We start from the raw sequence: 25,404 nt of genomic DNA on the forward strand, positions 1-25,404 counted from the left end.
AGGGGGAGGGGCCCCAGGATGGACGGTCCCAATTCTACACTTCAGCCTGGCATTCAAGGCCCATCACAGCCTGACCCTGACACCTCCCCCGCTCTTTCCAGCTCTAGCCACCTTCTCCCCAAACCCCAATTCCAACCCTGTGGGTAGGCATTAATGCCTTTGTGTTAAATAATTAATTTGGCATTAAATCCCCTAGGGCCGTGGTCGGCAAACTGCGGCTCGAGAGCCACATGTGGCTCTTTGGCCCCTTGAGTGTGGCTCTTCCTAAGCCTTAGGAGTACCCTAATTAAGTTAATAACAATGTACGTACCTATATAGTTTCAGTTAAAACAATTTGGCTCTCAAAAGAAATTTCAGTCATTGTACTGTTGATATTTGGCTCTGTTGACTAATGAGTTTGCCGACCACTGGCCTAGGGGAGCTACTAAAAATGCATATTCCAGATCCATGCCCAGGGGTGCCCAGGGTTAGGTCTGGGGATGGGCCAGGAACCCACATTTTTTACAGCTCTCTGGACACCGCCTTGGGTGGGAATCACATCCCCCAAAGCAAGGGGGGGGGGCCAATAAAAATAAAAGTTAAGCAGCTCTCCTTATGTATGTATGTCTATACTTCCTTATAAACTAAGACCACTGAAAAGCATTCACGAAGAGAAAATTTCAAAATGAGAGTTTTAGAACAAGTGTCCTACCCTCCCCCCCCCCGCCCCCCCCCCCCCCCCCCACACTCTGGTGGGTCAGCTTGTGTACCTCCTAGGGCGCCAACGCCCCTCCGTGGAGGCCTCTGTTCTAGCTGATGTTTTTCAAACTTTTTGGATTATGACTGCCAGCAAGGAACACATCTGGCATCATGGGGCAGTGTGTACACACACACACACACACACACACACTCCTAAAAGAAGTGTAGCATGAGACTTAGTCCAGCCACATGAGACACACTCTGGTATTTTCTAGTCTAGTTTAATTTTTCATCAAAAAACAAAACAAAACAGCCAGTCGTGCCCTGGCCGGTGTGGCTCAGCTGGTTGAGCTTTGCAGGTCAGGGCACATGCCCAGAATGGGGGCTTGATCCCCAGGAGGGGGCGTGTGGGAGGTGGACAATCGATGTTTCTCACATCGATGTTTCTCTCTCTCTCATCAATAAAAACATATATATTTTTGAAAGAGCCAGTCATGATCCACTCAATTGATTTGACGACCCCTCTGGGTGTCTTCTGACATTACCAACCAAGCCACCAACACTAGGGGGGTGTCCCCCAAGGTAATGCAGTTCTGGAGTTAGTGCAGACCCCACAGGTTAAGGACACGGTCCCCCACTCTGCCCCCAGTCCGGGTGCCCTCTGCGAATCCCAGGCCGCCTGGACTTCCGACCGGCTAGAAACCAGGGGCTCCCGTGACCCCGTCCTCAGGCTCGACAATTTGCTGGAACGGCTCTGAGAACTCGGGGAAACACTTCACTTACGTTTACCGGTTTGTTATAAAGGAACAGCCCGATGGAAGAGGTGCACCGCCAGGGGGTAGAGGGAGGGGCAGGGAGCGTCCACACCTCCCTAGACCCAACGCCCTCCCAGCACCTGGGAGTCCATCTGGGAGGTGGATGGGTGGGGCTGAGAGCTCCGGCCCTCTCACCTCGGGGGTTCTGGGGGTCAGCCCCATCCTGAGGTGATCGAGGGCCCCCACCTGTGTCAGCTCAGAATAAACTCAGGAGTGGTTGACAGGGGCTCATGGTGAACCAGGAGAGCCACCCCACCACCAGGGAGACCCCAGGGCTCCAGGAGCTGTGCCAGGGAGCTGGACAAAGAGCACATCTTTCTGTTTTCTCCACGCCTCCCCCTGGCTGTGGTCCCAGGTGGGAAAGCATCACACACCACGTACATTTTCGCACTCACTCCTAGGCACAGGCTAGTTTCTCCTCCCCCGGAGGGTCTGGGCACCTCGCTAGGTGCTGAACAATTTGGGGGTGACCCGGGGAGCACTTCTAAGATGTCAGACCCGGCCTAGAAGAACAATATCTGAACCCCCTAGATGCCCACGGCACCCTGAGCTCCATCTCCTCACACATCCTGGGTGACTTGTGGTTTTGAAAGTCGACCACTATAGAGGGAAGAGCATGAATTCATTTTGGTGACTTTTTTTTTTTTTTTTTAGAGAGAGAGAAAGACAGAAAAAAGCCATCCTGAACTTTAGAATCCACGGGCCCAGCTCGAACCCTGGCTGCATTCCCTGCAGGGTGTCGTTTCCATTTCCCGTGTGACAGGGGGGCACCATGCCTGCTAACGGGGCCGTTTTGTGAATCCAACGAGCTGGGGCATAGGGACCGCACGGCCCCGACCGGGACCGGAGGCTGCGCCTGTGTTTCCTCCTCCTCCTGGGAGCGCAGGCCATGGACACCTCTCAGGGCCTCGCCCTGCTCACCAGGTGGCTCCTGGCTGAGGGGGCAGGGGCCCCAGCTCCAGGCAGTGATAACAGCTCTTTCTTCAAAGGCCGAGAGGCCCTGCCGGCCTCTTCCTCCAGGTGGCAGGAAGATGGCAGCTTAGTCACAACCCTTGGTGCCTGGACACCTCCTCGAGAGGGCAGGCCCAGGGGCTCCTCCCTTCCTTCCTCATTTTGGTTCACTGCACCCTCTTCACGTGGCTACAGACTCCTGCCCAGGGTGTGCAGAGGACCAGACCTCATGGACCCTGTAGCAAGGATGTCAAACTCGCAGCTGGCGGGCCGCATGCCCTGGTGGCCGGCTGTGAGTTTGACATGCTTGCTAGGGCTCAGCCGAGATCTGCCGCGTAGTAACTGCTTCAGATGCGGTCAAGTGTGTTCACCTCCTGCTGCTCAGGATAGAGCCCTGGCATCTCCCCCATAGCCCCTGCTTCCACCCTCTCCCTCTAGGGGCTGCCCCAGCCCTCGGGTTCCCCCATCCAACAGTCCCTGAAAACAGAACCAGAGCACCTACTGGGTGTCGGGCAGCGTGCTGTCTCTATCCCATTCCCCCTCCAGCATCTCTCTCATGAGCATTATTCCCACACGGAGTTGAGACTCAGAGAGATGAAGTAACCAGCTCAAGTGCTGGGCTCTGCGACTGCCATCATTCATTCTTTCATTCATTCATCAAAGCACCTGGAATGTGCCAAGCCTTCCACTAAGGTGAGAACGTCTCATCACAGGAAAGGCCTATCTCCCGCAGAGACTGACACGTCATCGTTCACAAGGGCAGGGCCTCTGAGGCTTTGTCTTGTGGGCCTGGAGGGACACGCTAGGTCAGTGGTCGGCAAACTGCGGCCCCTTGAGTGTGGCTCTTCCATAAAATACCACGTGCGAGCGTGCATGTACAGTACGATTGAAACTTCGTGGCCACACTCAAGGGGCCAAAGAGCTGCAGTTTGCCGACCACGGCGCTAGGTCATCGGAATCACTGCAGGATGTGCGTAGCAGACCTTGGGGTTTTATCTAATTACTAGAGGCCCAGCACATGAAATTCATGCACCAGTGGGGTCCCTAGCGGCTGCCAGCTGCCGGCCGGGGCCTTCCTTCGTTCCGCACTGCCCCACGGTGGTCAGCACAGTCATAGCGAGTGATCGAACCTCCGGCTGGTGGAACTCCAGAGGAGACACTTTGCATCTTAGGCTTTTATATATACAGATTTTTGTTGTTGTTAATCCTCAGCCAAGGATATTTTTTCCATTGATTTTTAGAGAGAGTAGAAGGGAGGGAAGGTGGGGGAGAGAGAGACAGAGACAGTGACAGAGAGAGAGAGAGAGAGAGAGGAAGAGAGAGAGAGAAAGAGAGAGAGAAAGAGAGAAACATCGATATGAAAGAGATATCTATTGGTTGCCTCCCACACATGCCAGACTGGAGGGCTGGGGATCAAACTTGCAACCCAGTACATGCCCATGACTGGGAATCGGTGCGTGGACCAATGCTCTAACCACTGAGCGCCCCCGCCAGGGCGCTTTATCTATTTTGCATCTCCACTCTGCCATTTAACAGCTGTGTGACCTGGAGCAAGTTACTTCTCTCAGTCTTAGTTTTCTCATCTATAAAATGGGAATAACAAGAGCACGGCCTCGTGTATTGTTTGCAAGATTGACAAGGATATCGGTTGTCAGAGCTCAGTGCTGGGCACCAGGAAAGTGCTCGGCAGGCAGCAGCTCTTAGCAGCTGTCAGTACCAGCACCAGCGTTTCTGCCCATCGGGGCCCGGAGGGTCCTGGCAGGTGGCAGGTGGCAGGGGGTGTTCTGGGCTGGGTGCGGTTTCCACCAGCAAGGATGGTGTCTTTGAAGGAGGGAGAAGTGGGCCTGGAGCTCCGGATCCCGAGACATCCTACCCAGCCTCTAGCCAGTTTTAGCCAAGACATGGTAGCTTAAGCCAGCGGCTTCTGACACCCAAATGTATTTTTAAATATATTTTATTAATTTTTCACAGAGAGGAAAGGAAAGGGATAGAGAGTTAGAAACATTGATGAGAGAGAAACACCGATCAGCTGCCTCCCGCACACCTCCCACTGGGGATGTGCCCACAACCACGGTACATGCCCTTGACCGGAATCGAACCTGGGACCCTTCAGTCCGCAGGCTGATGCTCTATCCACTGAGCCAAACCGGTCAGGGCCCAAATGTATTTTTAAATTCCTTTTGACCTGCAACCAGTTCTGAATAAATAGAGCAGCTCTGAGGGTGGTTACCAGACACCCGCTCCACCCTGCAGCTGCTCAGCAATCACAAGCTCCCTCCCGAGGAGGGTACCAGCCCTTCCTGCCGCCCCTACAGGAAGTTCTTCTTCTAAGCCTAATGGGGTGCACCAGGTCCACCCAGGACCCCCAGCTGCCCTGGAGGCCGGAACAAGGGATGCTAAGGTGACAGGCAGTGAGCCGGGGAGCAGGTGGTGGTGAGGGGGGGTCCTTACTGGCAGATCTAAGGAAGCACCACCCTCCAGGGTTACCAGGGCAAAGCCTGGGACTGTCCCCCTCCTCTGCATCCTGTGGGCTGCACCCTTCCCTCGGGGGCTTCCCTGGGACTCCCCGCCCTCACCCAGTGTTGTATGGCCATCTGTTGCCACCAGACGCCCTCCTGTGGGGCCAGGGGTACTCACCTACTGACACAGTAGAACGCGATCAGTCTGAAGATGTCCTCAAACACAAGAACCGAGCCTTCCAGGTACAATACTGAGGAGAGATGACAGAGGCCCGGATGAGTGTCCCGGTCAGAGGGAGGGAGGGTCCCTGGGGGCGGGGGGAGGTGTCTATCGAGTTCATTATTGCAGGGCCTGGCCTGCTGCGGCCACATGTTCATCAGCTACCCTCGGGACCAGAGGGGAGTGAGATATGAACTTCTGTGGCGGCGATGTTCAACCTTTCTCACTTCAGGGCACACAGACTAATTACAGAAATTCTGCAGCACACCGAAAGTATTTATTTTTTTGCCTATCTGACCAACAAAAGGTATGCGATGGATTCCTTCACACCAGACGGCTATTGTTGTATTGGCTGTTGTCATTTTTTGATTTGTCAATCTGGGGGGGGGGGGGGGGGGGGCGGGGGAAGAAATCGGTGCCCCTGACTAAACAGTCAGGTATTGCATGTCTTAAAAATTCTTGCAGCACACTGGTTGAAAATCACTGTTCTATGGTGTTAATCCACTGAGATTTGGGGTGGTGATTACCTGAACGAATACACACCTTTTTGGGCACAATAACACAGAAGCCTCCAGAATGAAAGCAGAGTGAAACGTTTAACTGATCAGGGTCACCTCAACCTGGCAACTCTGAGGGCGGAGGGGACAGCGGGAGAAAGCCGTCCAGGTCTGTGTTGGCCTCCGGGAGGTTCATCGGTCCAGGGTGCTGACCTGGGGCCACTGGCCCTCCACCCAAGAGGACCTGGTAGGACCTCACTTGACGTGCCTGCATGGCAACCCAAGGGCGAGGCTGACCCTGACGTTTTTCCAGCTCTGACAAGGGAGAGGGACCAAGGCATTTGCCCAAGATCCCACCCCAGGGTGGGTGTGGCTCCTTGGAGAGACTGGGTGCCAGGATGTGGCACCAGTGCCCGAAGCTGCGGGTGCAGTGACCAGAGGATGTGGCACAATGCCACACCCTGCTCTGGACGGCAGGCAAGGGCCCAGGGACGCTGAGTGGATGCTCCCCAGCGCTCTTAGCGCCCTCCACACCCACGACTCCTGACTCTCACTCAGGACTCATTTGCCCAACAGAGGGGCTCCCTGTGCTGGGGACCCCCCACTGCACTTTCTAGGGCATCAGAAGGGCCGAGAAACATGTGTGCATCACCCCTCAGTTCCAATTTCCTGAGGGCCTTCTAGCAGCTGTGTGATGGAGGGAAGGCAGGTCCCGGTCCCAGGCCGGGCTCTGACCCTAGGACCAACAGGGTGACTCTGGGTACATCCCTTCCCTTCCCAGCACCTCAGTTCTTCCACCCTCCGACCCTGAACCCCCCGTGCATCCAGGTGACACTGGCCGGCGGCCCGTTTTCATAGCCTAGGACAGCGTTCCTTGCACTGGTGGTCTGCGAGGTGGTTCTGGGTGACACATGGACCAACACGGGCTGTTCTAATAGCTTCAGCTTTATATTCGCCTTCTTTCCATGTTCTAAACAGTTAACATGCTTTTTAAAAAACGTTTGCATTCATCATCTATTTATGGCAGAGAGGTCATGGTTTCCCATTAGGACAGACATAAGAAGGTTAAAAGGGAGTTTAAAGAAAGACATGCAGTAGGTGATAGCATGGGAGGTGCTCTGAAGACGCCTACAAATGACTGGAGTCTGAGAAACACTCCATGGAGCCTGCACCCTCTGTGAAGTGATAGCGGCGGGGCGGCCCACGGCGCCATCTGGTGCTGGCATTGGGTACAGCGCCTACTCGCTGCAGCACCCGGTGCCCAAAGACCTGCAGCCACAAGAGCTAGAGACCATTTCACCTGTAAAAGGAGAACATGAAGCAGGAGCCCCTCACAGCAGGGGGTGGTGGTGACCCACGCAGAAAGCCCCGCCTCCTACGCGGGACGTGCTCAACAATGAGAAGCTTTCCTTCGCTGTGGGGACCTGGTCTGACCTTGGCCGACACAGATGAAACCTTTGCCTGCTGGCACTGTACATAAAGCCGCACTTCTTTCAGACGTCTTCCCGACCGTCTGCGTGCTGGCCAGGTCCTCGAGGGCAGGGACAGGGCGCATTCACTTTTGTAGCGGAGGACAGAGCACAGTTCTCGACATAGCACCAGTCACCTTCCTACTGTTAACGCTGTCGAGTTTCAAAATCACACGCAAGGGTCAAGGCGCTCGTTTGTTTCTGGTGACCTCTTCTGCCCCAGCTCCAGCCCCAGCCCCAGCCAGCTGCCCACGTCTGCCCGGTCCTGACGGTGGGAACTGCTTCCCCTCACCCCGAGGCCCCCGGGAGCCCCTGCACGCCAGGGCCAGGCTGGGTCCCAGGGTGAGCCTCCCTCAGCTTCCAGCAGAGTTGCCTGAAATGGGTAAACTTATGGTACAGGATGCATGACAGGAATACGTCTCAATAAAGCCATTATTAAACCAAGAAAAACGCTCGCCGAGTGGACAATTTCACTGCCCGCAGTAAGATTTTCTAGGATTTTTATAATGAGCATCTATGAGTTCTGTAAGCAGAGAAACTGCCAGGACTCTCTACCTGGTTCTCTAATTTCCTACTGTTCTCTGTAAACGTGTCTCTAGAGCCGACTGGCTTCCGGCGTCCTCTCAGCTCCTGCTGCTATAGGACCGCTCACAGCCCTGCAGGGCACAGCTGACAGGCCCATCCACCCACTGTGTACCCCTAACACATGCTCCTGCCCCCCAGCCAGCTTCTAAAGAGCCGTGGGCGAGTCCAGCACCCACTCTGCCCTGGGCAGCAGCTCACGCAGGGACCCGGCCAGCGGCTCCTCCCAATACAGATGCCAGTGCCAGCGGCCACCTTTGAAAAGCACGGGCAGCAACCCCTCCACTGTGTGCAGCCCCAGGGTCCCTCAGCGGAAACCCTGGTGGGAACACGCCAGACCCTCTCTGGCTATTTCTCTTTCAAAGGGTGAGGAGAGAATGGGTACCAGCCAGCAGCATCCAGCATTTCCCGATATGACCACAGGCGACAACAACAGAACTTTGCCTCCACTTAGAGAAAAGGAAAGCTTTCACCTATGACTCCCCGTCAAGGCTGAGTGGGGACAGGGTGCAGATGCCAGGCCCACACACGCCAGAATGGCTCCCAGCATTCACAACCCCAGTGTCAAAATGAGATATGCACAGCCTGACTGGCGTGGCTCAGTGGCTGAGTGTCGACCTATGAACCAGGAGGTCATGGTTCAATTCCTGGTCAGGGCACATGCCTGGGTTGTGGGCTCGGTCCCCAATGGGGGGCATGCAGGAGGCAGCCGATCGATGATTCTCTCTCATCATTGATGTTTTATCTCTCTCTCCCTCTCCCTTTCTCTCGGAAATCAATAAAAATATATTTAGAAAAAGAGAGATATCCACAAAGAATGGAAAGCTAGTAGATCTTTAAAAAAAGGGGGGGGGGGGAAGTTCCATTTAATCACTCAATCGTCCAAATGAACTGCCAAGGACAGGAGCTGCGTGTGTATCTTCTGATCTTCACGGTTGCCCAGACCCAGGCATGGTGCTGAGCATGGTGCCGGCTCTCCAATGCTTATTTACTTATTTATTTACAAAGTGCTTTATTTGAAAATACTTAGAAGAGTCATAAGAAGTTGCAGAGATGTACAGGGAGGTCCTGGGCACCCTTCACCCAATTTTACAGGGGTGCATGTGTGTGTACGTGTGTATGCGTGTGCGTGTGCATGCTGGTACCATGCTATGAATTGCATCCCGTGTGTAGCTGTCTGAAATCACCACCACAACCAAGATATGTCACTGCACCATCATTGCAAGGCTCCCTGTGCTCCCCGCTTAGAGCCACAGCCACTCTCCGCTTACCCCGGACCCCTGGCAACCACCAATCTGTTCTCCATCTCTATGGTGATGTTATTTCACGAATGTCTTATAAGTGGAGTCACACAGTATCCAGCCTTGACACTGGCTTTCTTCACTCAGCATGATTTCCTCGAGGGTCCTCCAGGTCGCTGGCTGAACCAATCGCCCGCTCCTCTTTAGTGCTGAGTCAGCGCCCATGGTTTGGATGGAGCATTCTTTGCTTGACTAGATACCCGCTGAAGGACATCTGGGGAGTTTCCAGTTTTGAGTTATTATGCAGAGAGCTACTATGGACATTTGTGTACAAGTGTCTGCATGAAAATATGCTTTCTGGGCGACATCTGTAATACTGTCAGTAATAAAAAATATATTTAAAAAGAAAATAGACTTTCCTTTCTCTGGGATCTAAGCCCAGGAGTGCTATTGCTGGGTCATACGGTAAGTCCGTCCAAGGAACCGCCAGACTGCTCTCGTGAGTGGCCAGCAATGCACGCAGGGTCCAGCGTCTCCCGTGCCTGCCGATTCGTTGCCACTGTTCTTTATTGTAGCCATTCCAGTCGGTGTAGAGTGACATCTCAAGATGGTTTTGATTTGCATTTCTCTGATTTGGATTTTTGGAAACAAAGATGTTGACCTTCTTTTCATGTGGTTATTTGTTATCTGTATATCTACCCTCTGGTGAAGTGTCTATATATATCGTTTGCCAATTTTCTAATTGGGTACTTTTTTAATGTTGAGGTTTTTTTTTAAATCACTACATTAAGATATTCACATACCATACAATTCACCAATTTAAAGTGCACAATCAATAATCAATGGTCTTACCATATTCACAGAGTTGTGCAACCATCACCATAATCAATTGTGGAACATGTTCACCGTCCCAAAAGGAGACCCTGGATGTGTGTGCCCTCGGCTTAGTCATTTTATTTATCTTTTTGTGCTTTGATTTTCTCATCTTTAAATGGTGACAACAATAGTATTTTCATCATAGGTTGTTGTTGAGGCAAATTAATGGAAAGCATTTAACCTAGTATACAGTTGAATCCACTTTTTGACAAGTAGTCAAAAAGTGGATGAAATCTGTATACAAGTTTTTATGTGGACATATGTTTTCATTTCTCTTGGATATATATTAGGAGTGGCATTGCTGGATCATCTGGCAACTACATGTTTAAGAACGACCAAACTTGAGGACCTCAACAGCATAAAAATGGAAAAGAACCAGTTGGAAATGAAGGCTACACTAACTGAAATAAAGAATAATTTACAGGTAATCAGCAGTAGAGTAGGTGAAGCCGAGAATCAAATAATCAATTTGGAATATGTGGAAGCAAAAACACCCAAACAGAACACCCTCCCCCCCCCAAAAAAAGAGGGGGGAGGATAGTGTAAGGAGCCTCTGGGACAACTTCAAGTGAACCAACATTCACATCATGAGAGTGCTGGAAGGAGGAGAGAGAGAGCAAGACATTGAAAACCTATTTGAAAAAGTTATAACGAAAAACTTCCCTAACTTGGTGAAGGAAAAAGACATATAAGTCCAGGAAGCTCAAAGAGTCCCAAAGAAGATGAACCCAAAGAGGCCCACCCCAAGACACAACACAATTAAAATGTAAAAGGTTAAAGGCAAAGATAGACCTTAAAAGCAGCAAGAGGAAAGTAGTTCATTACCTACAAGGGAGTGGCCATAGGACTGTCAGCTGATTTCTCAAAAGAATCTTTGCAGGCCAGAAGGGAGTGGCAAGAAATATTCAAAATGGTTGCCGAAACCGGTTTGGCTCAGGATAGAGCGTCGGCCTTCGGACTGAAGGGTCCCAGGTTCGATTCCGGTCAAGGGCATGTGCCTGGGTTGCGGGCACATCCCCAGTGGGAGATGTGCAGGAGGCAGCTGATCGATGTTTCTCTCTCATCGATGTTTCTAACTCTCTAGCTCTCTCCCTTCCTCTCTGTAAAAAATCAATAAAATATATTTAAAAAAAAATATTCAAAATGGTGAAAAGCAAAGACCTACAACCAAGATTACTCTATCTTGTGAAGCTCTCATTTAGAATTGATGGACATATAGAGCTTCCAAAATAGACCAAAGGAAAAAAAAAGCTACAGGAGTTCATCACTGCCAACCCAGTATTACATGAAATGTTAGTCTTCTTTAAGAAGAAGAAGATAAAAAATATGAACAATAAAATGCCAATAAATACATATCTATCAACAATTGAATTTAAAAAACAAAATGAACAAGGAGAACAGAAACAAACGCATAGGTACAGAGAACTTTTTGCTGGTTGGTGGATGGGAGGGGCGTTGGGGAGAAATGCAAAAAAGGTGAAGGGATTAAGAAGTACAATTGGTTGTTACAGAACTGTCGTGGGGTGTAAAGCACAGCATGGGGAACACAGTCAATAATATTCTAATAACCAGGTGTGGTGCTGGATGGGTGTGGGATTTATTGGGGTGATCGCTTAGTAAGTTATGCAACGTCTGGTCACTGGGGTGTACGCCTGAAACTAATATAATGATGCATGTAAACTGTAATTGAAAATAAAAAATAATTAAATTTGCAACCCCTCCCCCTCCCCCCCCCCAAAAAAACCTACCAATTACTAAACTGTTTTCAAAGTTGCTGCTTCACTTTGTTTCCACCAGCAATGTCTGAGGGTTCCAATTTCTCCACATCCTTGTCAACACTTGTCTTTTTTAGCGCAGCCTTCCCTGTGGGCGGGAGGTGATAGCTCTCGGTGGTTTTGCTTCGCATTTGCCTAATTATTAGTGATGTTGAATGTCTTTGCATGTGCTAACAGGCCATTTGTGTATAGTCTCTGGAGATAAGTTTATTCAGATCGGTTCCCCACTTTAAATTGGGTTACTTGTCTTTAATGTTGAGTTTGGAGAGTTTTTATTCTAAGACGAGGCCTTTGTCAGTTGTGTGATTTGCAAATATTATTTTCTCCCAGTCTGTAATTTGCCTTTTCATACTTTTCATAAGGTCTTTCAAACATCTATTTTTAAGAATGAAAAAAAAAAAAAAAATGGCCCTGGCTAGGTGGCTGGGTCGGTTAGAGTGTCATTCCATACACCAAAAGGCTGCAGATTCGATTCCCAGTCAGGGCACATACCTAGGTTGTGGGTTCAATCCCTGGCTGGGGCACATATGGGAGGCAACCAATCAATCTTTCTTTCTTTTTTTTCTAATTCTCACCTGAGGATATTTTCCCATTGATTTTTAGAGAGAGTGGAAGGGAGGGGGAGAGACAGAGAGAAACATCGATGTGACAGAGACAAATGAATTGGTTGCTGCCTGCATGCGCTCTGACTAGGGCAAGGGATCAAGCTTGCAACCAAGGTATTGTGCCCTTGACCGGAATTGAACCCAGGACCCTTTAGTTCACAGGTCAACACTCTATCCATTGAACCAAACCGGTTAGGGCTGATTGATGTTTCTTACATTGAAGTTTCTCTCTCTCTCTCAAATCAATAAAAGCACATCCTTAGGCGAGGATTAAAAAAAAAAAAGGATGAAAAAATAAATGCTGTCCAAGTTTGTTTGCAAAATAGTAAGCACTCACCTGGTGTTGTATAACTGATTGACAGGGGTATCTCCAACCTGTTATAATTAACAGTCACCTCTTATTTGTAGCTGGCAGCATCTATTGTTATAATTACTGCTTAATGGGCCTGTAGCCAGTTATTACCATAATCTAGGCCAAAGTCCCTCTGCAATCTTGACACTTAATTCCCTTAACAGACACTTTCTTCATGGATGGTGCAAAGGTAAACTGGAGACAGGCCTGGTTTTAATGACCACAAACTCCCAGGGACTGAGGCGAGTGAATGTGACAAATGAAAACCTTTCCACATCACGTTCACGCTGAGCAGAGAATGGGTCAGCCCTGCCTTCGCTGAAATGAAGGACGAACGTTTCTTCACCCGAGCCTGACCCTCGGCTTCGAGGAGGAACAGATCCGTACACAAAAACGTGGAGTGAGGCTACACCTTGCCAAGGGTCACTAAGATGGCCACGTGAACGCTGACTGAGAAACATAAGCCCAGTTCCTGTTAGCAGACGGCCTTGTTAACCCCAGAGATGAAACACGGCAGTTCTTCATAAATCTCCAGTTTTGAGTCCCCTTGGAAGGGCTGGGTCAGAGTTACTCTTTAGCTAAAACATTTTCATTGTGTTATCACTCACTGACAAATATTTATTGTTTTCATGGTCTGTAGAAAGAAAGGGGAAATGGACGCAGAAAGTGAGAGGAAGCCTCGCAGTTTGAAGGGTGACAGGGACCTTGCCAACAGCCTGGCCGCGGGACTGTCTGAACGCCTTCCTGAGGGCCGGAGATTCAAACAGCTGGCTCACTCGCTTTTTAAAAAATATATTTTTATTGATTTCAGAGAGGAAGGGAGAGGGAGAGAGAGATAGAAACATCAATGATGAGAGAGAATCATTGATTGGCTGCCTCCTGCACGCCCCCTACTGGGGATTGAGCCTGCAACCTGGGCATGTGCCCTGACCGGGAATCCAACCGTGACCTCATAGGTCGATGCTCAACCACTGAGCCACGCCGGCTGGGCCTGCTCACACTCTTTTCATGATTGAAAATGTGCTTGGTGGGGGTGGGAGAGGCATGAGTTGATTTCATCTAAGAGGAAACCTGGCATGTAACGAGGCCTCAAGGTGCCCATTTACGGAGTGAGCCCTGGGTGGGTGAGAACTGCCCCAGGAGGACCATGTCCGCAGAGGGTCCCAGGAAGGACCCCATGTGGGCAGTCAGAGGGCTCACCTTTGGAGAGAAAAGGCCATCACGCCTGGCTGGCGGGGGGTGGGTGGGGTGGGGATTTGGTGGGCCCCGGAAGTGGCCCTGAGCCAAAGCCTTATGTGACACCGCCGAGCCCGCCCCCCTGAAACCTGGCACCCAGAATGGGCTGGAAGACTGAGCCTACTGGATTCCGATCTGCCTCTGTACAAGGGGTACTAGCTGACCAAGCTGAGTCCCTGCCAGGAGATGCCAGGAGCGCAGACTGGAGGCCAGGGAGTGGTTCCCAGCTGGGAGCAGGAGGAGGGGCACCTGCAGACCGGAGACAGGCAGGGCCCGACCGGCTTGGAAGGTGACAGTGGCCTTTTTCTGCGCAGGACCCACTGCTGTCCGGCAACACCACAGTTGCCATGGGAACTACACCTGGACAGTCTGTGGCTGGGACGGAAGGAGGACTGTCTCTACTACCATCAGGCCTCGCCAAAGGCCCCACGTTCTGTAACAGATGAAAACTACTTCCCCTGTTCCCAGGAGTAAAGTGGGGAGACCAGCAGTCTCTCCGGAGCCCGACCCCGGGACCCCATAGTTCCAGGACATCCCCGCCCTCCCTCCCGCCCCCCCCCCCCCCTCTGGCTCCCACCTGCTTGGCGATGCTGCTGCAGTGCCGCTGCCCCACCCAGGGGCCTGAAGGAGGTGCCGCTAGACTCGGGCTTCGGCCATCGCTGGTTCCCACCCACGGCAGACCGTGCCAGGAGACACGAGAAACCCACGGGCCCCACGCCGGGCAGCAGGTCTCCTGTGTTCTCTGGGCAGCCACACAAGGACCGGCCCACGGACTTGTTCCTGCTCCGGGCAAAGCCCAAGCCTGGACAGGACTGACCAGGGGCGGCTGCCGGCTCCGCCCATCACATGCCCTGAGATCAAAGACCTGGACTCTGCCACCTGCTTCCTCTGCCTGCAGGTGAGGATAAGGGTGACCGAGGCCTCCGGACCCTCCACCTCCTTGCTCAGAGGCTCCGAGTGAAAAGATAACCGAGGTCTGGAAGGGCTGGGGGCGGGGGGTGGGGGGGTGGGGGGTGGGGGAGGTGGGTGGTGGGGGGGGGAGTAAAGGGCAGGGGGCGAGTTAGGGTTCAGGGAGCGGGGAGAGAACGCCGACTTGGAAATGTGCTGGGATCAGCCCCCTCTCTCTCCCGGGCTGTCACTGACGGACTGGCCAGGTGGGCACCTGGGCCCCTGCCTCCCTGGCTGGCCCTGCAGCCCTCACTGTGCTACCAGCCTGCGGAGCCTAATTCTGTAAAGGCCCGCCCCCCTCCAGCCCTGAAGTCCCGCCCCCTGCCCGTCTCCTCCCCCAACCACAGGCCGCGGGGCGGGACCAGCTGCAGGACCTCCTGTGCAGGTGGGAAAGGCACAGGGAGGACCTGGCCGCCCTGGCCAGGGGTCCAAGCAGGGAGCCGCTTCTAGTGCTGCCAGCGCCCTGTTGCAGGTTTGGCCAAGGAGCAGAGGGGTGCCTCTGGTCCAGAGGACGGCTGCCCGGCACGGAAACGCACAACCTGACAAGTGGAACCCCAGCTGGGTGTCACCCCCACACTCAGCTCCCCTCCCAGGCTCTCTGGGCAGCATGGCCGCGCAGCCGTCCACGGCAGCCCTGGGCATGAGTCATGGCCATCTTGCCGGCCGTGGTTGGCATGAAGCGCAGTTGCCTCTTGATTGCATCTTAAAAATCTCAGGATGAAGAAGGCAGCAATGGCTTTTTACTGAGTTCCGCGCCACACTCCGAGTTTGCTCAGACTGGAGACCCACCCACACCAAATGCCCCTCCCGGTGGACGGGGAACCACCGAAAGCAGAACCAAAGGGCCCGAGAGACCCCTGTGGTCCAGCCTCCCCCACTGCACAGATGGGGAAACTGAGGCGCAGAGAAGGTGTGTCATTGTGCGGTGAGAGAGTGTGAGTCTGGGCGCTTCCCAGAGTTTGACCCTGGTCTCTCTGGAATCTAGATTCCGACTGCTGCATTCCCCTCCTCCCAGCTCCCCAGCATGGGCTCTGAGCCTCGTGATGAACGGTGGTGGGTTACTGCTGTCAAGCTTTAATAACAACACTAATAGTAATCATAATATCATCTGCCATTTATCATGTCCACTGTGTACCAGTCTCTATATTTCCAATCATCCATTATCCTCAATTACAGGCAAGGAAATGGAGGCTCAGAGAGGTTAAGTAACTGGCCCTAGACCCACAGTCATGGCCGGGGGGTGGCCTTTGAACAGGAGAGGAGGTGTGGGATGAAGGGAGGGAGTCCCCGTGCCTCACCCTGGGTTGCTCTCATCCTGTCCCTGCCTCACTGTTTGGCTAAAAGAGACGCCTCCCATCTTCCCACACATCTCCCCCGTCACTGGGCAGGCCCCGTGCTCCCCTCGGAGAAGCCCTCCCGGGCAGAACTCCCGGACCCTCTCTCAGGCCCCGGCGCTGGGCTCACCCCACCAGAGAGCATGACTCACCCCATCCCAATGCGCTCACAGGCCCACCGCTGGCCCTGAATGAAGCTCTCAGAGAGCAGGGGCCAGGCCTGCCTTCTTCCCACCGTCCCAGGACCTGCCTGGACACACCACATGCCTCACGGCCTCGGTGCTGTCGCAAGCACCGGTCTGACCCCAGGTTGGCAGTCACATCTGCAGCAGCTGCCACCACCCTGTCCCAGCTGTCATGAAAGCCTCCCTCTCTCTCTCTCTCTCTCTCTCTCTCTCTCTCTCTCTCCCTCTCCCTCTCCCTCTCCCTCTCCCTCTCCCTCTCCCTCTCTCCCCGCTTCCATATTTAGCGATGCAGAGATGAGGACTGAGTCCAGGAACAGGACAGAATAAACTGCCACAAGCAGACAGGACTCTGCCTGGGAACTATTTATAGGTTCCGATGCCAAACAGAAGGGGAGGTATTAGACAGATGTGTGAATTGCCAAGTGTCAGGAGAGACTAAACAAAGCGCAAGGAGACAGGAAGGTGTTGGGGGAAGAACCTGGGGAGGGCAGAGGAGGAGACGCCGAGCAGGGGCCTGCCATTCATCCCCACCGGCCAGGCCAGTCCTATGGGGGCACTGAACTACCCACAGGGAACTGACAGCCAGTCCCTCCGCTCACACTGCAGGGCGAGGAGGTGCCTTTGCCTGTACTGGCATGAAGAAGCACTTTGCTCTCTCCGGAGCAGAAACAGGAAAGGGAGGTGGCCCAGGGCACCTCCTGATGGTGAGAACAGCTCTGAGTGCCCGAGGAGGACCCATCGAGCCTGCATGGCTCCATGGTTGAGCATCCACCTCGGAACCAGGAGATCACGGTTCGATTCCCGGTCAGGGCACATGCCCAGGGTTGCGGGCTCGATCCCCCGTGTGGGGCGTGTAGGAGGCAGCCAATCAATGATTCTCTTATCATGGATGTTTCTATCTCTCTCTTCCTCTCCCTTGCTCTCTGAAATCAATAAAAATATATTAAAAAAAGAAAAACCCAGAATTGGGTTCCATAATAACCTAGAAAACAACCCATCTTCAATGTCAGGATCTTACAAAGTTTGTCCCACCCCAGGGTCTGGGAACTTCGATCTGAGGTCTAGAAGCAAGTAACCGCCACTTATGAGCTGTGAGACAGGCAGGTTAAGTGGCTTTCTATCCGTCACAGAGCTGGGGAGCAATGATGCCAGGACGTGACTGTGAGCAAGCCTGACTCCGCGGTCCATGCTTGCACCCAGCACACAGGCTGCCGTTCTCTAGGCCCTGCCGCCCAGTGGAAATACGACGAGGGCTCCACGTGCAACGTTCAGTGTTCTCACAGTCACATCAGAAACAGTAAACAGAAAATAGGTGACATTAATCTCCATCATATATTCTATTTAACCCGAGATATCCAAAATATTATCACTTCAACGAACCATAAACATAATGAGGCGCTTTATGTTCCTTTTCTCACACTCAGTGTTCAAATCTGGTGTTTTTTACACTAACAGCACACCTCCATTCAGACTCACCACATCGCCAGGGTTCCACAGCCCCGTGCGGCGCGTGGCTGCCACACTGGACGGCAGAGCACTGAGTGATGCTCTCACCCAGGAGCACATTTGCCCCCAGGGCACAGCTGGGAGTGTGGAGATATTTTAGGCCAGGGGTCCTCAAACTACGGCCCGCGGGCCACATGCAAATACAAATATTGTATTTGTTCCCGTTTTGTTTTTTTACTTCAAAATAAGGTATGTGCCGTGTGCATAGGAATTTGTTCATAGTTTTTTTTTAAACTATAGTCCGGCCCTCCAACGGTCTGAGGGACAGTGAACTGGCCCCCTGTTTAAAAAGCTTGAGGACCCCTGTTTTAGGTTGTCACATCTGGGGGAGAGGGTGACACTAGTGGGCAGAGGCCAGGGATGCTGCTAAATATCCCACAGTGCGCATGACAGCCGCCACAGCACAGGATGACCCACCCCACACGCCAGGCGCCGAGTCTCAGAAGCCCCTGAGTCTCAGAAGCCCCCGCGGAGCTCAGCCGGGAGGCTCTTCTGCTCCTCGTGGCACTGACTCGGTCGCTGGGTGGTATTCAGGTGGGGGCTGTTCTAGTCCACAGGGTCCAGAGCCTTCACCCGGCGCCTTGGCAGGACAGCAGAAGACTAGCCTCAGCCGGGCCCCCTTGGGACTCCCTCCCTCTCTCTATAGTGTTGGAGCCTCTCCCGGTGGTCACTCCATCACTGGCCTTCTTACATGGCAACTCGGGCTCCCAGAGCCCAAGCAGAGGCTGCCAGTTCTCCTAAAAGGTGCACACAGACCTGGCATAGTATCATTTCACCTTATTCCATTGGCCACAGCAGTCCCAGGCCACCCAGATTCAAGGGGAGGGGCCACAGCCTTCAGCTCCTGGTGGGAAGAGTGTCAGGGAAAGTACAGCCACTTTTATCTGCCACAGGATAGTGTTTCTATCTAGGACTCAAATGTCATCCCACGATTTCTCTAGGGGCCTACACTACACCTGTCATACCTCTCCCTGATTCCAATTTATTTCATGTTCCTGCAAAGACACAGCCCCCCTTTTCCCAAAGATATACCTTTTCAGGTAAAAATTATAATACCATATGAATACCTACATCATCTCTACACACACATCATGCTTTAGTTTGCAAAACGCTCACCCATGCGTCACCTCCTAATGGTTCCATAAAATGGGCGTTACTGTCCACTGTACAGACGAGGAAGCAGCAGTGGGTGCTGGGACATGGTTAGCAACAGGCTCTCCAGAGAGAAAGCCCCGATTTACAGCATTTGTCAATTTCCATAATGGAAATACTCCTGCCAGGCTGACGGGGGGAGAGAGGGGCACAATGGACTCTCACGGGCTGAAACGAGCCAGCTCCGGGATGCCACCAAAGCCACAGCTCAGAGACAAGTCCACTTTGAGATGGTCCTTAAGAGCAAGAACCATCACCCTTTTCGACAGCATGGAAGGACCTGGAGACTACGATGCTAAGCGAAATAAGCCAGTTAGAGAAAGACAAACATCACATGATCTCACTTAAATGTGGAATCTAATCAACCAAATAAACTGATGAACGGAATAGGTCGAGAGGCATGGATGCATGGAACAGAATAACAGAGATCAGTGGGGAGGGGAGTAGAAGAGACTCACCAAAGATCATATATGCATATATGCATAACCCATGGACGCAGACAATAGTGGGGGAAGACCAGGGTGGGGCGGGGGTTGTGTGGTGGTGGGAAAAAGGGGAGGATGGGGGGACATCTGTTATACTGATGACAACAACAACGACAAGAGAGCCAGAATCATTAAGAGACCTGAAGCTCAGGTGACCTCACTGACTCTCGAGACCTCCCCTCACCTGTTGAAGCCATCCAGTCCCTGTCTGCCACCTCTCTGTCCAGCTCTGGTTCTTTGCAATGCACATCGAGCCCTGGGGTGTAACCTTAGCTTAGGCCTCTGATGCTAGAGTAAGTCTGGAGTTCTTCGGTGTATTTGATCACTGCTCTACCTCCCTCTCTGGCGTCCTCCACCTCCCCTGACTTGGACAGCCACGTGCATAAGGGCCATGCAAGACCAGCTAAGAAAGCACCTGGCCCAGGTGAAAGTGGAGTTAACAGCCCCAGTTCAACCCCAGTTCCCTCCTTGGGCACAATTTCCTCAGCTAAAATGGGGGTCCTGGCACCTGCTTCCTAGGGCTGTGGTGAGGACCAGAGGGACAGATTCTATGGAAGCCACCCGTGCCTGGTACACAGTGGGTCCCCAATAACTGGGGAAGGCTGGATAGAATGGCTTGGGTAAGGCCTAGTTATTGGGGAACTGGGTCTGCCCTGGGGGCTGCTCAGGGCAGCCTGGGCTGGCAACAACGACTACATGAAAGGAACATCCCAGCAGGGGAAGTTTTGCCTGGCAAGTTCCCTAAAAATTTCCACTGTGCAAACCAAGGCCAAGACAGCCACAAGTACAACAAAAGGTATGTAACAGGATCAGGACTGCTGATCAAAGCAGCACAGACTAATCATTGATTCTCGACAGATAAGGACACAAAGGACAGCGATGGATACAAAGAGCTGCAAAGATACCAGTCCATTTCTACAGAACTTTCCAGAAGGCCTCACCTCTGACTGCTTCTTTAAGTAGTTTGGGCAGAAAGGAGAAGTTGATGGGACAGGCGTAATAACAGGACTTCCCAGGAGGCCGGGTGGGCTCCCTGGGCACTGAGCATCCTGTATTTTGCTTGGCGGTGGCGAGGCTTTACAATCCAGGTGCCTGAGGTCAAGTAAATGAAGAACAGCACCTTCTCTGTGTGGGCCTTTATCCTTCCAGGCATTTTTTATTATATTAGTTTCAGGTGTACACCCCAGTGATTAGACATTACATAACACACTAAGGGGTAAATCTCATACTCACCTGACACCATACATAGTTTTCAGGATATTATTGACTATGTTCCCTGTGCTGTACTTTACATCCCCATGACTGTTCTGTAACCACCAATTTGTACTTCTTAATCCCTTCACCATTTTCACCGCCCCCCCCCCGCCCCCCGCCCCCCTTCCCATCAGGCAACCATCAAAATGTTCTCTGTATCTATGAGTCTGTTTCTGTTCTGCTTGTTCATTTATTCTGGTTTTTTTTTAGATTCAGTTGTTGATAGATATGTATTTATTGCCATTTTATTGTTCATATTTTTTTTTTACCTTTTTTTCTCCCTTCTTCTTAAAGAAAACCCTTTAACATTTTATGAAATACTGGTCTGATAGTGATGAACTCCTTTAGTTTTTTCTTGTCTGTGAAGCTCTTTATATGTCCTTTGATTCTAAATGATAGCTTTTCTGGGTAGAGTAATCTTGGTTGTAGGTTCTTGCTTTTCATCACTTTGAATATTTCTTGCCACTCCCTTCTGGCCTGCAAAGTTTCTGTTGAGAAATCAGCTGATAGTCTAATGGGAGCTCCCTTGTAGGTAGCTAACTGCTTTTCTCTTGCTGCTTTTAAGATTCTCTTTATCTTTAACTTTTTGCATTTCCAGGGCATTTTGTATCCACCTCTTGCTGGGTGAGGTCGGGATGCCCAGAGACACTGAGTGACTTGCTTAAAGTCATGTAGCAAGCTACCGCGGGCACCAGATTAGAACCCAATTCATGGGCACTTACCCCTGGCTTTGCAAAGCTCACACTGACCCTAAAGCTTCTCACTCTTCAACCTGGGGAAGCTGCCTGGAAACTCCCCGAGCAAAATTAATCTGGGAGGTAACAATTGGCTTCTCCTTTTGGGAAAAATAAACCAACCCAAAGCTAAGTCCCCTAGAAACATCTCCTTACAAGTCCTAGATGTGGGGTAATCCTCCCAGGACCAGCCGAGCCTCCACACAGGGACCCAAGAGAGCCACAAAGCACTTGTAAAAGCACTTTCCCTCGTTTCTTCCATTCTTGCCCCAATCTACTCAGCTACCCAAGTGAGCCTGTTAAGAGTAGAATCTGGTCTTATCCCAGCCCAGGGCTCCACGGATGCTAGCTACGTATGTTCACAAATGCACGCATGCCGCAGTATGCAGCTCACTCTTGCATGTCTGCCAGGTTTTCAATATGTTCACATGATTTCTTATCAGTTTCTCATAACAGTTCCTTTGGAGGCATCATTAACCCATTTGTGGTGGATGACAGTGAGGCCCTGAAGTCAAACCACTTGCTTCGGTTAAGCAGCAGAACCGAACACACATCCAGGTTTTCTAACCCTAAGACCCAGGCCAAGGGGGAAGGCGGGCAGTCAGGTGACAGAGACCAAGACAGAGACAGACCTGGAACTGCCTGCCTTTCCAAAGCTCATGCTCTCCAAAGAGGCTGGCATTGCCAAGAGCGCCAAACCCACCGCGAGGCAATCCCGCCCCTGCTGACACAGCAAGAGCTGCTTCTCCATTCCAACCTGACTTTAATAAATGTTCCTGACCTTTTTTTTTTTTTTTGGACTTAACACATTTTAGTGCAAATGCAGGTGTAAATATCACTCTAGGATAATGGGTCAGCTGGTGAAGGGGTCAAACCCAAGAGCACCAATGCTATGTTCCCGTGTGGACTTCAAAGTCATTCTGGGGGACATGCTTGACCAGCCCATACATACAGATCTCTGCTGCAGGAGGATTCAGCTAGAATTTCCCCCTCCTTGGTTTAAAAGGTGCCCCTGCCCGGCCAGTGTGGCTCAGTAGTTGAGCATTGACCTATGAACCAGGAGGTCAAGGTTTGATTCCCAGTCAGGGCACATGCCTGGGCTGCTCTTTCAGCCCCAATTGCAGAATGAAAATTTTTTATAAAGAGCCTCAGCTGACATGTAACATGAGAGAAAAATAGAACTCATGCTACTCTCTGTGTATACATACCTGTTATTGCGGCATAACTAGTCTGAGCTGACAGTTTCAGGGTTTTGCAAAGAAACTCTGAACAAGGGACCAGAGGCAATCCAAGCACACAGACTCATAGAGGTGGTCCAGGGGAGTCTTTCTCCCTCAGAGCAAACAGAGCGGGGCCACAGATGACACTGACCACCCACTTTTGGGGGATCCCCTTGTCTCCTTCCTTGGCCTCAGCTTTGGGTGGGGAATCCCAACAAAAGGCCCCGGTTCTAGGCCCTGGGCCTTTCCCTGCCCACTTCCTCCTCAGGCTGCCCCTCACTGCAGCCACCACAGCCGCAGGAGGACTCGGAGGCTAATGGCTTCCTTCTCCCAAGAGGGACCACAAAGTGGTCCCCGAGTGCACGCTGGGACTGACCCAGAGCCCTGCAACCACGTGTGTAGTAGGCTCATTCCACTCCGCCTTTTGGCTTAATCCTGCGGGAGGATTAACAACAACACCAAACACTAACTTTTATTGTTCCCCGTACTATCCTAAGCACTTTATTATCTTTTTTTTTTTTAAAGATCTAATTGGCTTTATTAAGCGATTCATGAATCAGGCAGCATCCCATCTACCAAGTGGAGAGAGGCTCCCTGTCCTAAGCACTTTATTTATTTATTTAAAAAAAAATATATATATATATATATATTTTTTAAATATATTTTATTGATTTTTTACAGAGAGGAAGAGAGAGAGATAGAGAGTTAGAAACATCGATGGGAGAGAAACATCGATCAGCTGCCTCCTGCACATCTCCCACTGGGGATGTGCCCGCAACCCAGGTACATGCCCTTGACCGGAATCGAACCTGGGACCTTTCAGTCCGCAGACCGACGCTCTATCCACTGAGCCAAACCGGTTTCGGCTAAAAAAATATATTTTTATTTATTTCAGAGAGGAAGGGAGAGGGAGAGAGATAGAAAAACATCAATGATGAGAGAGAATCATTAATTCTCCGGGCATGTGCCCCTGACTGGAATCGAACCTGGGACCTTTCAGTCTTCAGGCCGACGCTCTATCCACTGAGCCAAACTGGCTGGGGCCCTAGGCACGTCAGACACACTAACTCCTTCCTGCACCCGCCGGGGGAGGCACCGCTATCACTCCCATGGCAGGAGCCTGGTGCCCAAAGTCACACAGGCAGTAAAAGCAGCCCTGGGTTCCAACACAGGCTGTGCCCCAGCACGATGCTGGGGAGGAAACCACCAAACAGGAAGACAAGGAAAAAGGTAGGCTCCGCGAAGCAACATGGCAAAGATACCCATTACCTGCTGCTCTCCTGCTATTGTCTGGGTTTGGGGCAGGGGAGACCTCAGGGACCAGAGGTATGGGGAACAGTGACGTAATATAAAGGAAGAGCAAAACAAAACACGTACAAACCTACAGACAACATCTGTGCAGTTACAGTGAATGGACACGAATCAAGATTAGAAGAGTTATGTTACATAAAGGATTTTTGGTTTGGGTGTTGATAGTCCTTTCAGCAAAGCTGGGTGCTGAACTTTTTAAAAGTTTAAAAACGGAAAATGAGCCTGGCTGGCCATGGCTCAGCGGTTGAGCGTCGACCTATGCATCAGGAGGTCACGGTTCGATTCCCCGGTCAGGGCACATGCCTGGGATTGCGGGCTCGGTCCCCAGTGCGGGGGGCATGCAGGAGGCAGTCAATCAATGATTCTCTCTCATCATTGATGTTTCTATCTCTTTCTCCCTCTCCCTTCCTCTCTGAAATCAATAACAATATATTTTTAAAAAAATGGAAACTGAGATTCTACCACATGGCTCTGGGAGGAAGTCGCAAACCCAGAGAAGAAAGCTGCCTCCATCCCTAAGTGCCCTGGTTTGTCCTCTGGTCTCCTAATCAGAAATGAGACATGCCACCAGACACGGTGTCCTGGTCCCATTGGGCAGGCTTGTGCATGCTTTCTGATGAAGCTCCAAGAAGCCGGGGCAGCTGGGGGGTGGATTGGGTTGGAGGCACCTAGAAAGGATTGCCCTGGAGGCTGGGGCAGAGAGATGGGAAAGAAGCAGCGGGGCAAAGGAGAAGAGCAGAACTTTCAGACTCTCCATCGGTCCAGCTCCATTCCCTCTTCCTCCGAGAAGCCTTCCCGATCAGCCTGACCTTGAACCATGCTCCCCCCTTGCACTTCTAGAGCACATGTTGGCGTGTAACAGGCTCAGCACATCACTACTCGCCACTTCCAGCTCCTTTCCTGATGTCGGTGTTAAAATTTAACGTGCATTTGGCCCTTGGGTTTCTAAAGGATTGTAGTAGCTAACTAGTGTCTAGGTCAGTTCCCAAAGCCCGGTTACTCTCATCAAGAGGCAGGACTATACAAGTCCACAAGCCGATAGGCTCATGTCTGTCCCTCTCCCATGACCTCAAGAGAGCACCCAGGGTGTCTGCAGCCCCAGAGGCACCTGCTGAGACCGTCAGAGAAAGGGTTCTTGGAGAGCAGTAGTTGCCCCAAACAACTTCACCCCTCCTGCAGTCGGTAGAGGGTGCTAGATATTTGCTCTGGGGAGGCGATGACGTTGTTTCTTTCCTCTTTGAGATCCCTACACTTTCTTTCCTGCTGGACACTGCAGGATGGGGGGTCACTAAGGTTTGCTATATAAATTAACAACCTTACACACTCTGTAACCTTAGACTCTAGCAGTTCACCAAAATCCAGGCCCTCTGCTTCTGCCTGGACACATGTCTGGACCACATTTCCCAGTCTCCCTTGCAGTTAGGTACGGTCACATGACTGGTTCTAGCCAATGGAATACAAGCACAGGTAACACTTCCAGGACTGGGTAAATCCGCCCACAAGCCTCCTCCAGGCGGTT

General features: G+C 51.7%; 1 protein-coding gene across 1 annotated transcript in view; it reads right to left on the minus strand.

Moving 5' to 3' along the window:
* The window catches only part of LOC139010326 (ras and Rab interactor 3-like), a 108,668-nt gene that overhangs the window by 37,645 nt on the left and 45,619 nt on the right, over positions 1 to 25,404 (minus strand). The window contains 1 exon segment of the mRNA XM_070414614.1: positions 5,082 to 5,154. Coding sequence (XP_070270715.1) covers positions 5,082 to 5,154 — 73 coding nt within the window.

The sequence above is a fragment of the Myotis yumanensis genome, unplaced genomic scaffold (assembly GCF_028538775.1).
Source record: "Myotis yumanensis isolate MYYU_CA2020_CCGP unplaced genomic scaffold, mMyoYum1.0.hap1 SCAF_1, whole genome shotgun sequence".
NCBI classification, from domain to species: Eukaryota; Metazoa; Chordata; class Mammalia; order Chiroptera; family Vespertilionidae; genus Myotis; species Myotis yumanensis.